Here is a 21,714-nt window from a genome sequence, read left to right on the forward strand (position 1 = left end):
CAGAAGCTCTTTTGAATTGATTTGAAATTTTGACTCTTCCCTTTATGAGGCTCTAAAATTGATAATTATTCAGATGGGAACTGAGTGCTGAGTGAAAAATCAATTCCACCCGCTCTCTGCTGCGTATAAAATTACTTCTGAGTCGGCTGGGCTGAAGGGATGGTCAGGGTAAAAGCAGCCGGCAGGAGCAGTGGGAAGAATTAGCCGGACAGAACTAATAGCCTGAAGGGATAGACTTGGAAAAGAGGGAGTGGGCCTGTTGGGGGTTATTATGAGCGGGGATGGGTCCCCCTGATGGTCTGTGTACATCAGCTTTCTAAGACCTTATAAATCAGCCCTGAAGAGCAGCAGAACCTCAGGTCCCCCCTCACCAGAGGGGCCTTGTATTAGATTATTCTCATTTTCACACTCAGATGAAAAGTGACTCATTGGTTATTCATTGATTGCCCATTAAGCGCTGTTTTTTGTAGATGATTTGCCTATCACGGAAGGTAGTAAACAAGGTGACTGCTTCTAAACGTGCGGTTTTGGTTTTCAAGGCATCTGTGTCCATTGAGTAATGCCTAACCCTGTTAAAAGGAATGGGTTACAAATCGCTCAGCAGTGATGGAAAAGTAGACCCTAATGACTAATTGTGCTTGGAGTTTAGAGAGGGCCTGTCAGCTCTTTAAGCTAAACTGATGCAATGATACTGCAATTATTTACTAGTTTGAACTCTTTTCCTCCAGCCTGAGCCTATTTTGCTGAAAGCTTAATTGCATGAAGAGAGTCAGCTCTAAACTGCAAAAGTTACCTCCTCGCATTCCATAGTAGAGGATGCATGGATTTAAGTAGGCAGCCTCCTTTCAGGCTTTTCTGTTTGTATGCAGCAACCTGGGAATGAAATTTTGAGTGCCTGGAGTCAACTTGAAAGTATTTATTACTACCCACTATACAACTTGAAACATTGTCTTAAAAAATATACTCTCCAGGGCTGGGAAGGTGGCTCAGTGGTAGAGCTCTAGCCTTGAGTTGAAGAGCTGAGGGACAGCGCCCAGGCCCAGAGTTCAGGCCCCAGGACTGGACCCAAAAAAAAAAAAAAAAAAAAACCATATATATATATATATATATATATATATATTCTTCAAGTTGGCCATCTTCCATGCTTTACATACAAATGTAACTTTGTAAACATCCACCTTTAGTTCCTTTGAGTCTGGTTGAAGTGAAAGGTGTTGTCTAGCCTTTACTGCTTAAACTTAACAGTTGAGAAAAACTCAGTTTGCATAAATTGGAGGAAGGATTCCTAAAGTGTTTTAATGTCATTAAGAGAATAAACTAGGGGCTGGGAAGGTGGCTCAGTGGTAGAGCGCTTACCTTGCATGCATGAGGCCCTGGGTTCATTCCCCAGCACCACATAAGCAAAAAGAAAAAAGCCAGAAGTGGCGCTGTGGCTCAAGTGGTAAAGCGCTAGCCTTGAGCTGAAGAGCTGAGGGACAGCACCCAGGTCCAGAGTTCAGGCCCTACAACCGGACCCAAAAAAAAAGAATAAACTAAAAATGTTATAAACAAATCAATGATAACAGTGTTAGTATTACTAATTACTCCTGATTAATAGATTAGACACTGGTCTAATACAGTAATTGGGAAGTTACCATTTGTAAGTGAATGTCTTGGTTTCATCATTGATGGTGAGTATTTGCAACTATAGCCATAGAGAAGCATTCACTTGGTTATGTCACAGAGTGAAAGATGTGCTGGATTAGAAGGGGCACTTGACAGACGGATTCTTTTTGAAATGAGAAGGACAGGACACTGGATACTGAGTGCTTCTCCAGCTGAGAACATCAAAGGAAAGCAGTTGCCCTAGAAAGAATACCACCTTCCACAGAAGCATTAATTATTCTCTTAGGCAGTTAACTTATTAGCAAGTATTTCTAGCAGTTTTACTTTCTTATCTATGCATGTTGCATAGAAGGATCAGAGCGGCTAGGTTTGAATTTATCTTATCCTTGTCTATCTTTTTGCTCAAAAGGGCTAAAGTCCCAGAAAAGTTCTAATTGTGGTTTTATTTCTCTTTCCCTCTCTTCTTTTTTTATTTCATTGTTATTTCATCTTTGTTGTTGTTTGGTAACATGGAATTTAACTACAGGTTGTGACTAGCTGTCAGAAGCTGTAAGAATCCTGCTTCAGTGGGGATGTAAGCTAAAAAGAGCTTTTACCCTTTTTCCTCAATCAGTCAGTCAATCAATGAAAATTGCTTTTGTATAGTGCTCTTCATGACATGCCTCCCAGAGTGAATTGCAGCAAAAGGGAAGTCATCTGCACTTTTTTCATTTCTGTGTTGATCCTGAAATGATATCGCTCAACATTTTGACACACTATACATCTTTCATACTTACGATTTCATTCCATAACACTAAGTAGGAGAAAATGCAGTTGCATTTGTAACTGAGTTGAAAACTTCGGCCTATAGAACTTTTAGCAAGATTCTCACAGATGTGGCAAAATATCGTCACATCTCTCATCCTCCTAACAAGTAGTTTCCCAGACTTTGTAATGTTGATCAGATCATTTCTGGTGGCCCTTACACAAACACTCACCCTCCCTGTGATCAGCTCACTCAAATCTGGTTGATTTACAACTTTATTGCTAAACATAAGACAGTAGCTTTCTATCAAAACCAAGATGAAAAAATATTGGTGACTCGATAGAGAACTGACGGAAGCCAGCAACAAAAGTGACGCTCACACTTCTTGACGGAGGAGTGCCTCACACCTCGCGTTGACCGCGGCCTCCTTCCCAGCAGTCTGTGCCAGTACTTGTGTCGTATTTCTAGGAAAGAATGGGATTGGCAGGTTTAGGTACTTGTGTGCCTGCACAACCTTAAGCTTGTTGCTTTTGTATTACCAGATACACAATGGGTCTGTGAAGATATAATATAACCAGACATAGAAACTGAGGCAGAAAAAAATTAGGTAACTTTCCAACCAAAGTCTGTTTGATACGACAGTTCACTTGCTTAACCACAAAAAGTGATCTGCTTTTCTCATTGTGCTCAGTGGCTTTTAATCCAAGGACCTGTAAAGTAAGGCAAGTCAAGCATCCGTCAGCCCTCCCCGGCCACCTTAAGATGGAGTAAATTAGAACAATGTCCTCTATCCCTGGGAGGGAAGTTGCCTGACGCTGTGGCCAGGCACGGAGGTTGTAAAGCGTAGGTGGGTGTGCACCCTTGAGAAGATGAGAGCCAGTGGGACGAGGATCGCGATGCTCCTCAGTGCCTCTGAGGCAGCTGCTGAGGTCTCCTGTGACCTGATTTCTCTAGGCCGGCATCAGCATGGCAGCTGGACATGGTGGTAGAGAAGCCCAAGGTTGACCCCTGACCTCACACCCAGCACCGCTCTGTGCTTGGTCCTTCCAGCACTGACCAGTCAGTGTAGAATGCCAGTGTTCACCACGCCACCCTTCTAAAGGCAGCCCTTTCCTGGCCAGCACGATCCGGCCTATTAATAGCCATGCCAGAAGTCTAAGTCCGACCCACGATCACACCTTGTCTAGTCCCTGCCAGGTACCACAAGCTAAGATGGCCTCAGGCCGGACAGAATGAGGAACACTGGAAGGAAATCCTGACACAGCTCCAACTGAATGTGTCCTACAAGAATATCAGAAGTCCGCTTGCCAGAGGTATTGAAATGCCTACCCTAAAGAGAAGCCAAAAATCCAGATTTTTAAATGTTGTCCACCAGTTGAAAATTCAAGACAAAACAGAACACCATGGCAGTCCATCACATACTATGGCTGTCAACTTTCTGCTCTGTATCATGCAACTCTAAGGAAATTCAGAACGGAGACCTCTCTGTGCGTGGTCCTGGGGTGTCTGGCCCAGCCTCCAGGTAGCCTGCTGCGGCCCAGCCACCTCTGTCTGATCGTTCAGTGGCTTTGAAGCATACTTTTTTGTTATTTGAGAGGAATGCCATTATTTTATTTTTTAATGTTATTTTTCTTTTACTAAAGGCAGGGACGTGTTTGATTACATCTGTGTCTGCGCATACTGGAGGGTTACAGTGAAGCTCAAGTCTTCACCTTTCAACGTTTTGTTATTTTTAGATATTTTAGATAACTAGGTTTGAATAACTTCAGTTTGGGTTTATATGTGTGCATATGTATATGTATGACTATATGGTCGTGGGTACAAGCACATTTGTGCATGCACTGTTTGTGTGTGTGTGTGTGTGTGTGTGTGTGTGTGTGTGTGTGTGTGTGTGTGAAGATGGGCACAATCTAGTTACTAAGGATGAAATCAGAATATCCAGGAGGAGCAAGGCTGAAACAAAATACCTGGGTAACAACTAGGCATAAAATTCCTAAAGGGAAGGGCTGGGAAGGTGGCTCAGTGGTAGAGCGCTTGCCTTGCATGCCTGAGGCCCTGGGTTCCATTCCTCAGCACCACATAAGCAGAAAGAAAAAGTCTGGAAGTGGCGCTGTGGCTCAAGTGGTAGAGCGCTAGCTAGCCTTGAGCTGAAGAGCTGAGGGACAGCACCCAGGCCCAGAGTTCAGGCCCCACGACCGGACCCAGAAAAAAAAAAAATTCCTAACAGGAAATAAGCCTCTTAAGAATGAAAAACTTGTGATTGCTACCCTCAAGTACTAGTTTAGTTAGAAATTTAATGTTCTTAATTTTTAAAATAGGAAAACTCTTAATTTTATTAATATGGCATTCTGTGACATTATGAAATTACTTGTTCATTTTTAGAAAGATTTATATAAGTCTAAGCCATTTGTTATTAACCACATTTTTGCCACTTCGATTTAATTTTTGTTATAGGTATATTTTCTGGATGACTGGTTCAACTATAACAAAAGAAATTAAAACAGAATCATCTTCTTGACTTACAGTTGTCAAATTAGTGTTATGACGATCATAATTCACTGTTAGGGTGCCTGGTTTTTTTTTCCCAAGATCCCCTACATCTTGGTGTGTCCAAACCCCTGGCAGAGACTGACACCTTGCCATGGTCCGTGAGCAGCTGCATAGTAACCCACACAAAAATTTTTCATAAGTACAACCTGCAGGCAGTAACTGTAGCCATCAGACATATTTATCAACCAGATGGAATTGCTATAGTTAGATCATTATATACTGTAGAATAAAGAAGTGCTGTGAATACTGTTCCAAATGGTTAACAAAATGCAAGAGCCCTCCCTCCCATCCTACCAGGACGTGCGATTTTCTACCTCTAAGCACAGTTTAAGGATGTAATCCATTGATAGCATCACTTGCCTTCTTAATTGAAAGGGATGGGATCCACCAGATGTAGCCCAAACCAGCAGAGAGTTGGGTGACTAAGCAACAGCAGAGACACCATATTGAGTGAGCCAGAATCCAGTCTCCAAGTCATTTATTTCAGCCAGTGACAATACATTTAAACTCCTGTGCCTCAGCAGTGATTGATGGTTTAATATCATATATAATTTTTTTAATGAAGGAAAACCATTTAAATATGTTACCATTTGCACTGGTATTCTCCTATGTACATAACTGCATTTAATCATTATGGGGATTGTTTTTATACTTGTGTAATTTGTATCCTGGAAATAACTGTCAGAGCCATCTCCTGCTGTTGCTGGAAATGGTAGAGTGTGCTTTACCCTTGAGCAGGTTCTCCTGCACAGGATTTGGAGGGGCCAGCTCCGGCTGCCACCACGGAGGAATCCGTGTTTACATTTCTGAGGGTGAGAAATTAGCCACAGCCTGTCGTTAGTTCCCATTTTTGCCTTGGTTTTTGTACCAGTATATGATTTGAAGAGTTTGATTTTAAGACTTTTAATATTAAAATACATAATAAAATTTTATTATCTAATTACAAGAGGGTTTAGCCTCTTATTAAAGTTGCTAAATCAGGCCTAGATTAGCATCATAATGGCACAGTTTGACATAGAATACTCAAAAGTCAAGTTCCAGGGAAAGAGGAGGGGTTTTGTTGTTACGTGGGGCGGAAGGGCTCCTCTCCGACCCTCACGGAAAACAACAAGGATGAAATGCTTGTATGGAAACAAACAAGGAGCAATTTGGGATGCTAGAGAAGGAGTAGAGGTGTCAGCCTGGGATGGCCCCCTAGGCAAGGCAGCTGGTGTCTGCAGCCTTTGTTTATCTGCTCCTGGTTTGTGTAGCCTGTAGGCCGGCACCAGAAACAATCACTCCTACAGGGTCAGCTGCTGGTCAGAAGCAAAGTAAGAAAAGAGTCTGCGTCCAAATGCAGTAGCTATAATTTCTGTACAGCTGGCACCTGCTACTGGTGCACAGCATGAAGGTGAAAGGCCAAAGAGGCAGTTGTTCAAAACTCAAGAATGGCTTAAAGGGACTTGTAGATTAATCTGCTTTATTAACTTCTGTATATTAGATAACTATTGCTGTGAATGACAGTACATCTTTTTGAATAAGTCGAATCTCTTTCTCTTTTAAATTAGCTTTTGAGTAATGAATATTAAATAGAAAGCGTTTCAGAGGTAATTAAATGAAACAGAATGACGTCATTTCACAATTCTATTTGTGTGTTTAGAAAACAGGGAGACTGTAATGCTTTCCAAGGAACCAAGAAAACCTCTTCATAAGTAAGAGTTTGTAATAAGTCACATATTCATTAGCCTTTGTCATTAACTGAAAAATATTATGTAGTTTGTGTCTTAGCATGAAGTCACTGGGTGACAGTGGCTTGTTTTGGCATTCCCAGGAGCCCCAAATGTTTTCTTGATGAATTAAAGCGACTGCGATCTGTCATCATGCCTTTATCTGCAGTTTAGCGCAGTCAGTTTTGCTATTGGTCTACTACAAATGTTCTCCAGATAGCCCAGGAAAATGAACAATGCCATATCTTTTCTTTTACACTAGTGTAAGTAGATAAAGAATGCTTCATGGGGATTTAAAAAAAAAAAAAAACATGGTTCTCCACAAAGCCCAGTAGCAATCAGCAGGCTTTCTGGGAGCCTTTTACTCAGAATGGACAAATGACAAGCAATGTGCTTCTTAGCTTCTCCATTAATAGTTACTGGCATATTTGGCTATATTTGTAAATTAAGACTTGAAAAAGTCAGTAACATGTATTAACTTCTGCAAAAAAAAAAAAAAGAAAAGAAAAGGAAGGAGTGGGGGAGAGGGGTGGGGTACTACAGAAACTTTCATAGATAAAATGCCATCATCAGTTCTGGGAATGTTTTTAACCGTGTTCAAAAGAAATACTCTTTTGTTCTTTTGATTTTTGTTTTTTTTTTTCTGTTGGCGTGGGGGTTTTTAAGTTTTGGTGTTTTAAGAAGTCTGAAAAATGAAAACACTGCAAAAGACAGCTGTTTTTACACTGCTGTAGCACAGAGGGTAGAAGTTACTTGGAGCTTTATTTGACTCAAGTGCGGTCTTTACTCTGAGCAGTGTTTCTGTGACATCTGAAGGTCGCCTGCCTGCCTCAACCTGAGCCAGCCAGGACTCGCCAGATTGTCACAAAGGGGCTTGCGCTAGACCTAGAGAACATTAGAGACGCTTCCTCACCCTCCTACTCCACCCTCTTGAAGACCACCCTGCCTAACTATGTAAAAGTGTACTATCTCAAGAGCCTAAGTGCTGACTTTCTCAAGATGACTTGATATCGAATCTCATGACTTGCGCTGAACTGTGGAGGTCTGACGCAGCCCTGTGCGTGTGCTTTGCCTTCCTTGGTGCTCTTTCTATAAGCATTCTCAGAATCACACTCGGTAGTCGGGTTTGATTATTGCCCCAAACTGACTTTTACTCAGTTATTCCTTCTATATATCTCCGCTACCCCCTGGGCGTGGCGGGAGTGAAGGACACCGTCAGCCCTTCCCATGGGTTCATGCCTCAACTCATGTTGACTGGAGGTGTTGTCAACATGGACTTTTCCACTTGAATGTATAGGTGCGTCCACAGTAACCATATATACAAAGACTCGGAGGTGAGCAACTGCCCACTTGCACAGCCAGTAATAGTCATGCCTGGTGCTGTGGTTTGGCTGTGATTTTAATTGTGTCCCCACAAAGGTTTGTGGCATTGGAAGTGTTGTCCCAAGGTTGGCAATATTGGAAGATGCTTTGGAACCCTTCAGGAGATAGAGATTTGTGGGAGTTCCTCAGGTCTCTGGAGGAATGAGGCTGTTTTCCAAGGGGTGGTTATGAAAGGAGCTTTCTGGGTGTGAAGTGATGCCATATGCCATTAGCCAGTCTTTGTTTGTTTGTTTGTTTTTGTCAGTCATAGAGCATGAACTCTGGGCCTGGGCGCTGTCCCTCAGCTCTTCAGCTCAAGGCCAACACTCTACCACTTGAGCCACAGTGCCACTTCCTGTTTTCTGCTGGTCAAATTGGTGATCAGAGTCTCATAGACTTTCCTGCCCAGGCTGGCTTTGAACCATGATCCTCAGATCTCAGCCTCCTGAGTAGCTGGGATTACAGGCGTGAGCCACCAGCTCCCGGCTACCATCCAGTCTTGGACCCCAAAACATAACCTAAATGATCCTCCTTTCTTTCTCTGTAGCTTGCCTTAGGCATCTAACTTTGTGTAAGCAGACTAATAATACATCTGGACATGTATATACACATATATTTTTTTCTATCTATAGATGTCAATAGATCTAGATCTAGCAATCTACAGTAAGGCTCTTGTCTCTAGGTCTTACACCAAGACTTCCCTGCACCATCCCCTGCCATTTCTTCCCTAGCACTTCTCATCCCCGTAGTTTTGGCCAGGGAATACAGCAGGGTAGATGGCAAGCTGTCTCCTGCCTTCATTTCTCCGAGTGGGGCTTGAACTCAGGGCCTGGGCCCTGTCCCGGAGCTTCCTTTGCTCAAGGCTAACGCTCTACCACGTGAGCCACAGCGCCACTTCTGGCTTTTTCTGTGTAAGTGGTACTGAGGAATTGAACCCAGGGCTTCATGCATGCTGGGCAAGTACTCTACCACTGAGCCACCTTCCCAGCCCTTTACAATGCTTAGAAGAGTATGAACAGCGGAGGTTCTGCCTTTCCTTTGACTGAAAGTGCTGTCTTTGAAGTCTTGCATCTTGCCTTTGGTTGGAAATGTTCTTGCTCTTCTGAGGACTTAGCCACATGTCCTTGGAGCAGTTTTCTCACCTCTGCAATGCATGCCACCCAGCCACGGGGTTCCGGGCCTGCCTGAACTGAGCACGCTCTCCCGTGTTCTCATGCTCAGACTCCGGAGAGCTGCCATCGTAGACCTCCTCACCCCACGTGGACGCCCCCGCCTCTGTGCGCTGAAACACACTGCAGTACAAACCCACCCGTGAAGTAAACTGCCACAAGGGACAGTCGTGCAAAATAGGAGGCCAGAAGAGAAATCTCTGAGGCCACAGGCCAGCCCCAGCCACAGTGCTGCTGATGCGGTAACACGCATCTCATTCGAGATGGACACCCACCACCATGCAGAAAGCTAAGAGCATCAGTTAGGGATAAAGGCGTCAGGATGGTCTCTCCCACACAGTTAAGACTAGAAAGAAACAACTTGATGGGTGGGCACTAAGACATAGGACACAGGAGCTCAGGAGCTCCCAGAGCCGCCTTTTACTCAGCTCTGGGCCCTGGTCCTTGACACACAGGAGGAGGTCATTCTTGCCTTGAGCAGTGAACAAGCATAAACAAGATGGAAGGGAAGCCAGATGCCAAAACTCACACCTGCCATCCTAGCTGCTCAGGAGCCTGTGAGCTGAGGATCTTGGTTCAAAGGCAGCCCTGGCAGGAAAGTCCATGAAACTCATCTCCAATTAACCATCAAAAAGCATAAGTGGAGCCTGGTGCCGGTGGCTCACGCCTATAATCCTAGCTACTCGGGAGGCTGAGATCTGAGGATCACGGTTCAAAGCCAGCCCTCGCAGGAAAGTCCATGACACTCTTATCTCCAATAAACCACCAGAAAACTGGAAGTGGCTCTGTGGCTCAAGTGGTAGAACACTAGCCGTGAGCTGAAGAGCACAGGGACAGCGCCTAAGTCCAGAGTTCAAGCCCCACGACCCGGGAAAAAAAAAAAAAACATAAGTGAAATGGTGGCTCAAGTGGTCTAGCACTAGCCTTGTGCAAAAATTGCTAAGGGACAGCACCAGAACCTGAGTTCAAGTCCCAGTATTGGCACAAGGAAGGAAGGAGGAGGAAATTGTGGGCAGCAGGAGAAAAGGCCCCTGGCACAGTGCCAGGCGTGCAGAGGTGGAGTGCAGGCGTGCGCTGCCTGTGTATGTGTAGCGAGAACAAGAGCTGGTAACGGAAATGGTGCCCACAGAGCGAGCCCTGCTCCCCCGCCCACTCCGTTACTTCCCTCGGCCCCTGCATTAGAGAGACTGGAAACAAATTGACAGAAATCTGGAAGAAAGTAACTCAGGTGATTTAGGAGAATGGAAGGGCTGGCTTATGGAGCCAGATTAAAGAAGCTAAATATGTATAGCTTGCCTAAGTGACAACCAAATGGGCACTTGATAAGTCTATAAATACCGGGAGACGTAAATGCCAGGAGGGAGGGGACCACTTCGCATGGCACGATGGAGTATTGGCATAATGGGAGGATGTTAAGAAAGGGAAAGTGAAGGTTGAGCATCAATAACAGCTTCCTGACAAGGAGAACTGTTCCTGACAGGGGACACTATTAGGTTATGTGCTGTCGGCCAAGGGAAGAAATGTCAGTGCCATTTCTCAGAGTACTGCGGTGGGGCCAGCAAGGCATGGGGGCCAAACAGGGGCCCTTCTGTGCTGCTTCTCGGGGAAAATGACCCAGCGTGGACCTGCCAGAGGTGTGGGTACTGAAGAACCACATGCCACCAGCGAGCTCCCCTCAGCCCCCAGTGACCCCCATGTCCTCCAGGGCCTCTCCCCATTCCCCAGCACCAGCCCCTGCCTGACTAACCCCCCTCATCCACCACCAGTAACCCCTCACGGCCTCCCCTGGCCATAGGACTGCCCCTGACCCCCCGGGACCCCTCCCTCGCGTCCTCCCCTGGCCATAGGACTGCCCCTGACCCCCAGGGACCCCTCCCTCGCGTCCTCCCCTGGCCATAGGACTGCCCCTGACCCCCAGGGACCCCTCCCTCGCGTCCTCCCCTGACCCCCAGGGACCCCTCGCGTCCTCCCCTGGCTGGCTCAGCCCTCCCCTCACCTGGCCCCCTCTCAGCCTTGGGTTTAGTCTGGGGTCTTCATTTTGCAGCCAGACCTTGCGCTTGCTAGGCAGGTGCTCTGTCACTCAAGCCACGACTGTGATCCTTCTACTTCATGCTTTCCCTACGTGGCTGGGGATGCAGGTGCGTGCCACCACGGCTGACATTCTCCCTGGCTGGCCTTGAACTGCATGCAGCCCCTTAATCTCTGCTTCCTGAGTATCTGAAGTATAGGCTTGAGCCACAGACCTGGCAGCCTCGGCTTACTAGCATGTCACCTTTTCTCCGAAGTCTAGCCTGTCTCCCTCTCACCCAGAAGTTAGCCTCCTGTGGCTGCCCAGAGCCCTCTTTGGGTGTGGCTGTGTTTCTGACACACACACCACACTACTGTCTACTGGGGTTCTTGCGCCCCTCCACTGTGAGCTCTGAGGGTGAGCGCTGTGGCCTGGTAGCCTGCACGTCCCCCGGGTCTGCCTCCGAGCCTGGCCAGAGCGTGGGGTCCAGGAGAAGGGTGTGCTCGGACTCGTGGTCCATGGGGGAGAGCTGGCAGAGGGCACTGCCTTGAGCTTCCTTTGCAGCCTCCTGGTGGCACCGTCTGTGCCATTCAGACAGCCGCAGTAAGAGCCCTGCAGTCCACTGTGTGTGCAAACACGAGGCTTCAGCCAATAAATCTGCATCCACCGTGTGTGCATGCAAGCAGACTTCAACAAAAAATGCTTTAAAAAAACAGGGTCACATTTTAGTCCCCGAATCTTATGGTTCAGCATTAATAACACCTCATGTATACACACGGTATAAAACAACATGTACAGTGGTATTCTTAATACAGAATAAGCATCTGTTTTATGGGGAGGCTCTGTGTACAGACAGCCCATCTTTTCCAAACAATAGCCAAAATTAAAGTCAACTATAAAATTTCCAAACAGGGGAAACTGCTTCAGTTTTAGCTAGTCTGGAAAAACAGACCCATCGCACTTATAAAGATGATCTAAAGACGGTAGCTGGAGTTACGATTCTTTTAATTTTACAAAAAAAAATGTTTTTGAGGGGCCTGTCAACTATCCACAGAAGCAGTTCACTTATTAAGATCTTTCTAGACCTGTGGGAGGTGGGGAAGAGTGCAGTGGTCTAGTGAGGCTTCAAACCTTCTGCTGTAGGGATAATGTGTTTGTTATGAAATACAGTATTCACTGTGCTTGCTTTGAGAAATACAGTCATTAAGAAATGTAGTGAGTGCTGACTGTTCCTTGGTTTTGAATGACCTGAGTTAAAGCTGACTTTGTCACTGAACATTGAATGTACACGTGTGTATGTGCATGCATGTGCATGGGCTCAAGTTCACATCGCTGCTGCTGCTTCTCCAAGTGCACTGTAGCAGCAACAGCACCTCTTACAACCTGTGGCGTTGCTTCGATCACCCGGAACCCAGCCTCTTACCTCCACTGATGATCTTGAGCCTGACAGTGTGCTTGAAGTGCTGAATGCTCCCCAAGTCTCGGTGACTGATGGTCTGGGAGGACATGGGGTATGTGGTCCAGAATTCTGGCCAGGTTGACGGTTCTCGCAGCTTGCAAGGCCATCCTGGTTCTCCGGCTAGCCTCTGCAGCAGTGGCCCTGTAATTGCCCATCTCCAGAACCTCATCAGCTACTGTTCTAAATAGCAGCTCTTAGCCTCCCCCTTCCTCTTTGAAATCCTTCGAAAGCTACTCAGTGGCTTGGACCAAATTCATCTCTGTGTTTATGCTTCCTGTCAAAGACCTAAGAGGCCTGATGGACTCAGCCCAGTCCTCCCCCACCCGCAGCTCTCCGGAGTCCCCGGGCAGAAGCCATGTTCTTTAAACATTCGGTGCGTATCTTTTAAGATTCAGCTGTCAGCTGTTCTGTGCAGATCGCCTGGTCTTCTTAGGCAGAGTTACAGCCTCTGTGACGTTGCTGGCCTCTCTCAAACAGCGTGTGCACTAGCGTGGGGCGCCCAGAGGCTGCTGTAGGCCATGAGAGGGTTCTGCATGTGCGTGTTCAGGCAGTACCGGAAACTAGAAATGAGTGTCGCTTGAGTGGCAGTGTAGGACAGTGGCTCTGGAGCAAAAGCTATCCCGTGGCAGCGGATTGCTCCATCCCCACCCACAGGGAATTTCCAGGGTGTGTTTGGCAGTGCTTAATTTTGACATCTAGTTGAAAAACGTTCTATTTGATCTCGCAAGGTTAAACCGAAGGAGCTTCCCAAAGAGTGCTCAGTGGCAGCCGGTGCCACTGTCCCGCCCCCCACCCACCCACCCCACCCACCCACACCCCCCCCCACACACACCCCCGCCTCCTGATGTCACCTGATCGCAGAAAACTGCTTTATGAGAGCTGCGGCCACTTGAAATACGATTTACTACGCGTACAAAGTTCCAAATGGATAATGCAGATGCAGGAATGAGACTCCCAGAGTCACTGCGTTCTCCAGTATATCGCTGCCGCTGAGATATTCCAACCCTGGAAAATAAAACTGTTTTCATTGTGACGTGAAATGTAGCATCCCAGAGCACACACGTTCCATGCAGTACTCTCAATTAATTAATTCTGAAGCTCCGTGCTGACTTTATCTTCTCATAATCTGGGAGAGTGGCAGGTAATTCTTTCCCCAATAAACTACTATTAAAATAAATGTTTTGAGAGCTGAGGATAAAAGTTAGTAATGGGGAAAATTGAAAGAACAGCAAAATTGGATTGTGTTTTTCCTTAGATCTTCCACTGGGTCGAAGAGTTTTTAGATGTTCCAGGCAATTCATCACTTAGAGCAAAACCCCTCCCCTCCCTTCTCATAGAGGACGGGGCTGGAGAAGCACTATTTTGGCTTCTGGGCAGTACTAGTGGCTAGCACTGGTGGTCAGCCAAGTACAGGCGGCCTCTGATGCTTTAGAGTAGGAAGCTGATTTTCTTTCCTTTTACTATTAGAGCAAGCCTAAGTTGTGTACGGTAGGCAGAGCTCGTAAATGATTCCAGGGAGAACAGGTCACCCATGAATGATTGTGGTTTTGTTTCTTTAAAAAAAAAAAAAGGATCACCTCATCTTGAATGTCATTTAATTTTTTTTAATTTAAAATGCTAACTACTCCTATTAGGAGGCTGCAGAAACATTGTAAGCATGCAGGAATAATAATAATAAATATGTGCAGCCGTTTTCAGTTGTGATGTAACTGCAATGGCAGGAATATAAGACTAAGTATGTGCTGATTTGTCATTCTGTTCATCTCTCATGACCTTACCCTGTGTTACACAGGTAGATGGCAAATGAAGAGAAAATTGATTCCTTTTCCCCAAAGATGACGAGTATCTAATTTGCAAAGGATCACATTTCAATATCTGCTCCGCAGGAGGCCTAGGGACAGCGCTGGGTAAAGCTCGCTTCTCCCCTCCCCCATGGCAGCGCTCAGCGGCTCCCTGGGCCGGGCGGCAAAGGGAGCCGGGCGGCGGCGGCGAAGGGGTCTGGAGAGTGCTGTGGAGAGTGAGGAGAGCGGAGAGCACCGCGGCCCTGGTCCTGCGGTACTGGCAGGCAGCGCCGCTCTTGTGTTTGGGTTTTGTTCATGTTTATCGTTAGAGCCAGCCTTCCCTCTGTTCCTGGCCTTTGGAAAGACCTGTTACCTGAGTCCCGGAGAGCAGCCCTGCAAGTGTGCTGTGTTGATTAATGTTGCAAGTCATTGCTTCCCGGTCACGGGCGGTCCAGCCTGGACAGGCCCACGGGTGAAGGCCCCAGTCCCACAAGGCAGCCCAGACCCCCTTGGCTATGACCCTGCCCGGCCTGTCTGTCCTCCCCCAGCCACATTGCTCCAGACACAGCTGCTTTGCCCTTAGTCTTCTTTGGCCTTTCAGTCTCTCCTTCCTTTGTGCAAACCATCCTCCCTACCATCTTTTAGACAAGGTGGTTTTCTCCAACCCCAGCCCCTTTTGTCTATTTCTCTGATGACCAGGGAGCAAAACTGGAGTCCAACCAAATGCCGTGCAACCCTGAGCAAAGAGGCTGGCGTAGCAGCGAAGAGCAGGGTTCTCTAAATGCACTGAGAAGCTGAGTCCTGCAGGGCTTGCCTGTGGCCGGGCTTCCTCTCTGAGGCAGAAAGAGGAGCAGGAGGAAAGAGTTTAAACATTGCACTTATTTCTCACAACTTCGTGCGATAGCTTTGCTACATCGTCCAGTACGCTTAACCGTTAACAATGGGAAGCCTTTTGCTTTATTTGGAATAGTATAACTCGGAGGAAATTAGTTTGATTTACTGAAGTCTGTGCTGCTGACTTAAATTACTGTGTACGTGGTGCACTCTTGGTGGGAGGAAAATCATTATTTTTTTATAAAAATGTTCAATGGGCCATTTTCCAGAGACAAACTATTAATTAAGTCTCCTGTTGTTCTCAGCCTTGAGAGTCTGAAACTATGTTAATGAAATCTATAAACAGTTTGGATGGTTGACAGGAAGGTGGGTCTGCTAAGAACTCTTGAGGACCCGCTGCCGCCCGGGGTTCTAATTGCAGATCTGGCTTCTGCGAGTGAGGAGGTCAGCTGGGCCACGGTGAACAGGGTGAGGAGCCTTGTCAGATGCCTTTGTCCCCTGCAGCCCGGTGGACCAGCCCCCACGCCCCCAGCCATCACCGCACCGCCTGTGGAAATAGGAGGTGCTGTCTGCATGCCAGGGTTGGCTGAGGAGCAGGCACTGTCTGCCAGGGCCCAGGGAGGGCCGCACACACGCACTCACGGGAAGGCTGCTGTGGTTAGAAGGTGAGGACACCCAGGCAAGCCACTGCCTGCTGTTAGCAGAAGCTCCTCACACCAGCCAGGGGGGTACCGCAGACAGTCGCAGCTTCTCAGAGCTGCTGGCTGTAGGATAGCAGTGACTTAAGAAAAGTAATCAGGCTGCGCACACAAAAGTACGACTTTGGAAATGAAAAGCGGATAGGTAGGTGTCTAATCATAGGAGCCAGAGATGGGGGCCAGGACTTGTGTTTTCTGTTCAACGCCCTTTTAGCTCTACAGCTCTTGACACGCTCAGAACCCACACCGACTCCCACAGTACAGCATCAACACAAACCCGTCTTGTCATTCCACGTCAGCAAGAGCTAGAGCAGGAAACAGCTGCGCTGTGGCTGTGGACTGCTGCAGACACTGAAAGGGTAGAATGCTTGGCTCTGCGCTTGATCCCCCGGCCTCACGGGAGGGCTGGAGAACCGGCAGCGGTACCCACCACACACTGTTGCTCTGCTTGGTTCTCCTGGTCACGTGTACAATGATTTTGTGTTTCCTGTACAAGATTACAACTTTTTTAAACAACAGAATCGCTGTGTGCCAAACAGAGACGTGTTCTGGACTAGTTCCTTCTTTAGGTTATTTTTGAGGCTTCAAATCTCAGAGAAAGCTTAGGCAGCTGTAGAGAGACCGTAACTGTGTTCATCACGGCGCCTGTGGGGCCAGGGCTCCTGTGTGGGAAGCAAGCACAGAGTATTTGGTGTGTCGAGGGAAGCCATGCTGCCAGACACACCTCCACACCTGGTTGTCATAGGCCCACGCTTCATAGGTGAGAAAGGCCCAGAGGTTTGCCCAGTGCCACAGTGAGGTGGCAGGACCAGATTTGGATCACTGACAAGTCCAGAGTGTGTGCCTGCCGTGCATGTTGGTTTCTCTTCACTTAAAGAAACTGCCTGCAAGCTCGCGCCAGCATCTGTAAGAAGGAAAGCAGAGTCGGGAATCACCGGAAGTAGTGTGGCTGAGGTGGGTGATGGCGCTGGGTGGCCAGTGTTGAACACTGGCCAGGACTAGGCAGATTTGAAGCCACCTTCCGGCAAGTCCTCTAGCAGTGCTGCGTGCTCCAGCTCACACCGCCGTCCTGCATGGAATACGGACAGGGTCAGGTGACCGTGAAGGCTAGGTGTGGCAAATTTGCCAAGAGCACTCTCCTTACGCTTGACTTGCTGTGTCCTTAACCACAGAGAGGCCCCCATAGACACCTGGTCTACCTGCCAGGGCCCCTGCACCCAAGCGCTGTAGCCCGCTGGGTAGAGATGACGAATCTGCCCGTTGGATGGGCTGCCCCCTGGTGCGTCCCACTCCAGGCCGTTGGGGAAAAGTGATTCTGCAAAGGTCGGCTACCGCGTTAGCAGACCTCCCTATTTTCCATATTTTCAGAAAAGTAAAAAAGAAGAAAAAACGTCCATTTTAGCCAACTTTATTTTTAGAAACACATTTTATTCAAACATCCCCTTACTTATTACAGACATAAATACATGCGTTCAGACAAATGAATACACGAGAGAACCATAGAAAGTAATTGGCACATCACTTCAGGGTGCTTTGTCAGTTACTGGAGGAATTTGTGCCTCTAACTTTAATCTTCTCCATTAAAATATCCATTCTGCCTTCAGATTGTGAAGCCTGTAATATTTTAGGCTGTCTCCCTGGATCTGTTAGTTTTGCTTGTCAATTTAATTTGTGGCTCTCTGACTTTGGGTGTCTTGTTAGATTGTATGTGGAAACGTATGTACAGATGCTGTTCTGCATCCAGGTTACCACCTGGTCTCTGCAGACAGGCGTGGCGTGGGAAGGCCTGCCGGCCAGTGGGGGTGTGTCCACCTCGTGTGTAGACGTGCTCTTGGCGCTGGCCAGTGGATCTTCAGAGCCTCCTTGTGTTGGCTCTGTGTTCCTCTAGAGTATGGGGAAAGTGAGACACAGAGATCTCAAGGCAAACCGGATTACCAGACACCAGAGCACATGGCAAGGTGCGCTCAAAGCAGACCAGCTGAGAGTGTCTGTGGTGGTCTCTCTCTGCGCCCTTTGGGGAAAAGGCTTTGGCAGTGGTAGGAAGCGAAGCGGGAGGAGCGGGAGCAGAAGCTCTGCCATTGGCTACACGTGACCCCTTATGCCGCCACCCAGAAGCAGCCTTGCCTCTCGGCCGCCTCTGCGACCACCTGCACCGGGCAGTGGCTGCAGCCCGTCCCTGGGTTCACATCCCCAGCCCGGCCTCCCAGCCTGGCCTGCAACCACTGCTGGCCCCACTGGCTCCTTTCCCGGCCATCCTCCTTGTCTGCTTCTTCCTCGGCTTAGAGCACAGACATGCTCAGTTCCGTCGGCATTCCCTGCGCCGCCGTGCAGTCCTACCACCACCCACACCCAATAGGAAGAAGTGGGCAAGGATCAGTGGAGGAGTGGCTTCACAAACACGCCTCTCCAATTGCATGGACTCTGTCTCTGAGAAGGGCTGTGGAAAAGGTTGCCTGAGTCAGCCCCGCATAGAGGAAGGCAGGTGGCTCTGTGTCCCGGGACTCCTCCCCAGCCACTTCTCACCCGGGAGCACTGTCTCAGGGAGCTCGCTCAGGCAGCTCTCGGCCGGGTCCAGCGTCAAAGATGCACGAGGGAAGGGTAGGGTCTGAGCCCAGGTGCCGGTCTTCACCGTGGCTCTCTGTCTTCCAGATGATGTCGGTCCTCATGAACACCATTGTCTTTGAAGACTGTCGGAACCAATGGTCAGTGTCCCGGCCCCTCCTGGGGCTGGTCCTGCTCAACGAGAAGGTGAGTGTGGCCTTCCTGCGGGACGCCACCCGGGCTGTGGCCCCGGCTGGGCAGTGGCGTGGGCACAGGAGTGGAGCAGCTGAGTTTGAATGGGACCTGATGATGACCCCACAGAAGCCATCTTCCCCAGAAGGCCTCAGCTCTTCATGGCCGAGGCCTGAGGACCACAGCTCGGGTCCTGGTTAGCTCCCCAGAGTCTCCAGTGCCCCCCTCGGCCCCTCCCTCGTTCAGGAACCTCACGTGGTATCTGCGCCGGCCATGGTGGTGGTAGCCCTTGGCTGGCTGGGCGCTCACGTCTAGCCTCTGCGGGGCCTGGACGGCCTGGGCCGTCTCCCTGCTTCCGCCGAAGCCCACCAGGGCTCACCAGCAGTCGGCAGGAACGGTGCATCACGGCTTGGGAGAATGAATTGTCTATACAATAAGATCGCACTAGGGGGAAGACGGTGAGATTAGAGGCAGCGCATACATTAAAATTCAAACTAAAACCCCAGCCTTGGAAGGAAACTAATAGAAGAAGAGAATATATCAAAAAGAGAAGAGCTGTCTCATCGCTCACCTGCGCTGAAGGATCCAATTTTAGCCACATTCAATAGCACTGTCATCCATCTTCCCTCGGTGTTATTGTGATTTAAATCCAAGCTCTATAAAAGAGAGCAGTTCTTTTAAAATGATTGAGAGGGAATAAGGGCAAATTCGGTGTTTAGAAAAAGCTTATGACATCACAATATTATTCTTTACTGATGGAGGCAATATTTCATGGTTTGGGATGAAAAACTAATAATTTTCTATTTGGTGTGAGTCACTGCATCATTATAAAAGGGAAAAATAAGTAGTTTTGTACATTCCCAATCTTGTTTGGGAAGGCATTGCGGTTTAAGTGTAATGACTCTGATATATGGTGTTTAAGTATTAGTCTGACTACATATTAATTACGTGTGTTTTTTGATGCAAGCTGTTTTAATGTATGATGGAAATTAAATACCATGCTGCTTGGGCCTGGTAGAGTAAGCACATGACTGTCAAAAGATGCCTTCGTGCTGGAATTAGGCCCTTTCTGATGACTGGGAAGTCTGCTGTGCACCACGGTTTGTGTTTCTGTCAGAGCACACAGACACCAGCAGAGAAGGGGTGTGTGGTCCTGTAGGACAGACAGCTTCCTCCGGACCAGCCAGCTCTCCCGGAGCTGAGGAGAGATTCTCTGAAGCCAGTCACCCAAAGTGCTCCCTGGGCATTCTTCTCCTCTGCCTTTCTGTGCCAGTGGAGGGGAGACTGAGGAAGACCGGGGCCCAGCTCCCCACCGGGGGCGCCCCACCCCCGCCCCAGGGACCAGTCAGCCTCAGCAGCAACACTAGAACCACGGCTGCAAGAGAGCATCACCAGGGGTGTCTCTAAGAGCTAACGGGCAGCCCTGGACAAACCCCTCTGCGAGCCAGCCAGGCTAGTCCAGTCCACGCTGGCCCCCCTCAGCTTCCTTCAGCCTGACTCTGCTGTCTCCCAACAGTACTTCGGAGAACTCAGAGCAAGTCTGATAAGCAGCCAGCCTCTCCCCAAGCAGGGGGTGCTTGCCCAGTGCTTCAGGAACTTGATGGATGGCGTGGAGCAGAACCTGTCTGTCAAGAATAGAGACCGGTGAGCGCGGCCCCGGAGACTGGGGGGGTGGGCGGGGGCATTCCTGGCACGTTGGACTTCACACGGTTGTGCTCACACACTGTGGTGGCTTCTCTGTTGTGCCCTGCTGAACTTGCGTTCAGTACGTGCTACTGCACATTTACTCTCTTCCGACCCGAACGCTTGGCACCAGACGGGTGCAGAGATGGATCCATGCAGCCTCCACCCAGAGGCAGCTCATAATCTAGGAGAGAAGAGAAAAATAACTGTAACTGGACAGGTCAGAGGAGAGAAGCCCAGACAGATGTGCTGTGGGAAATGAGGAAAGCCAGGCCTCCGGGCAGGCTCGGTTCACCCCTGCCTGCTGCAGGCACTGGCAGAAGGGCGGTTAGCTTCTGGCTCAGTTTCCCCAGCAGCAAGATGGAGATGAGTGGTGGCCATGGTGTTTGAGCAGCGGAATGTGGTGAAGCACAGTAAGGAACGAATCCATAACACAGGGATGGAGTGGACAGGCAGTAGTAGGCAGCGGGAAGCGGTTTGTCCAGGGTTCTGGACAGATCCTGCCCACATCGCCTGCCCTTGGTGTGTAGGGCTCAGACCCTGCTCCGTGCGGAGCACCCCGCGTCAGTCAGACCTGCGTCACCCGCCAAGTCAGCAGAGACTCTAAGAGCCTCTGTCGGGCAGAAAGGGCACCCTCTGGGGCCTGAGAGGAGACTGGTGAGGAACGCCCCGGAGCAGCCCTGGGGCCAGACGCTGCAGCGACGCGTGGGAGCGTGGCCGCACTCTTCCTTGTTCCTGGGCCTGACGCCTGCACTGCCGACTGCTCCCCGTCAGGGCGCCCCAGCCCCCGCCCAGCAGGTCCTGTGGTAGCTCATGGTAACTGTGTGTAATTAGAAGAATGAAGATAATAAAGCCCCACTCCTGTAGTGCCTAAGGTAGCTAATGACAATGCTCCATAAACAGTAACAAGGACAGATGCCACTCCTGCAGGTAGTTCCTCACACCAGGCACCGCGGGTGAGTGGCAGGGCCCAGGCCCCCTCTGCCCTTAAAGACAAGGTCTCACTGCATAGCTCGGGCCAGCCTCAGCTCATCATCTCCCCGCTCGACCTCGTGAGCCAGCTGCCCCCCTTTCCACCCTTAAATTCAGATCTGCAGGTACTGATGCCTACATCCAGGAAGACGTGGGGGTTAAATTGGTTACATGCAGACCAGGGCTCAGAGCAGGCCTTGCTGCTTTTCATCCTTCACCATCTGTGTGCAGTAGGACCTTTCAAAAGACGTGTTAGTGGTGGAACATGAGACGCACCCGTCTCCAACGGCAGCAAGAACTGGGTGTGCAGGGGAGAGGGAGGGCGTGCTGGAGCGAGGAACGAGCTTCCCGGGGCTTCCCCGGGTCCTGAGCTCCAGCGTGGCCCCGTCTGCCCAGGCCCCGCCGGGCT

At 48.9% G+C, this 21,714-nt stretch overlaps 1 protein-coding gene across 4 annotated transcripts in view; it reads left to right on the forward strand.

The window, feature by feature from the left end:
• Positions 1-21,714, forward strand: part of Ranbp17 (RAN binding protein 17) — a 216,685-nt gene that overhangs the window by 194,830 nt on the left and 141 nt on the right. For 3 of the 4 annotated variants that reach the window (XM_042672349.1, XM_042672352.1, XM_042672350.1), the window contains 2 exons: positions 18,567-18,665; positions 20,167-20,294. In XM_042672349.1, coding sequence (XP_042528283.1) covers positions 18,567-18,665; positions 20,167-20,294 — 227 coding nt within the window. Of the gene's footprint in view, positions 1-18,566; positions 18,666-20,166; positions 20,295-21,714 lie in introns of those variants that run through there. The other variant, XR_006146423.1, reaches the window with a different exon arrangement.

This window comes from Dipodomys spectabilis, unplaced genomic scaffold (assembly GCF_019054845.1).
Source record: "Dipodomys spectabilis isolate Male_0828 unplaced genomic scaffold, ASM1905484v1 ptg000699l, whole genome shotgun sequence".
In the NCBI taxonomy this organism is placed as follows: domain Eukaryota; kingdom Metazoa; phylum Chordata; class Mammalia; order Rodentia; family Heteromyidae; genus Dipodomys; species Dipodomys spectabilis.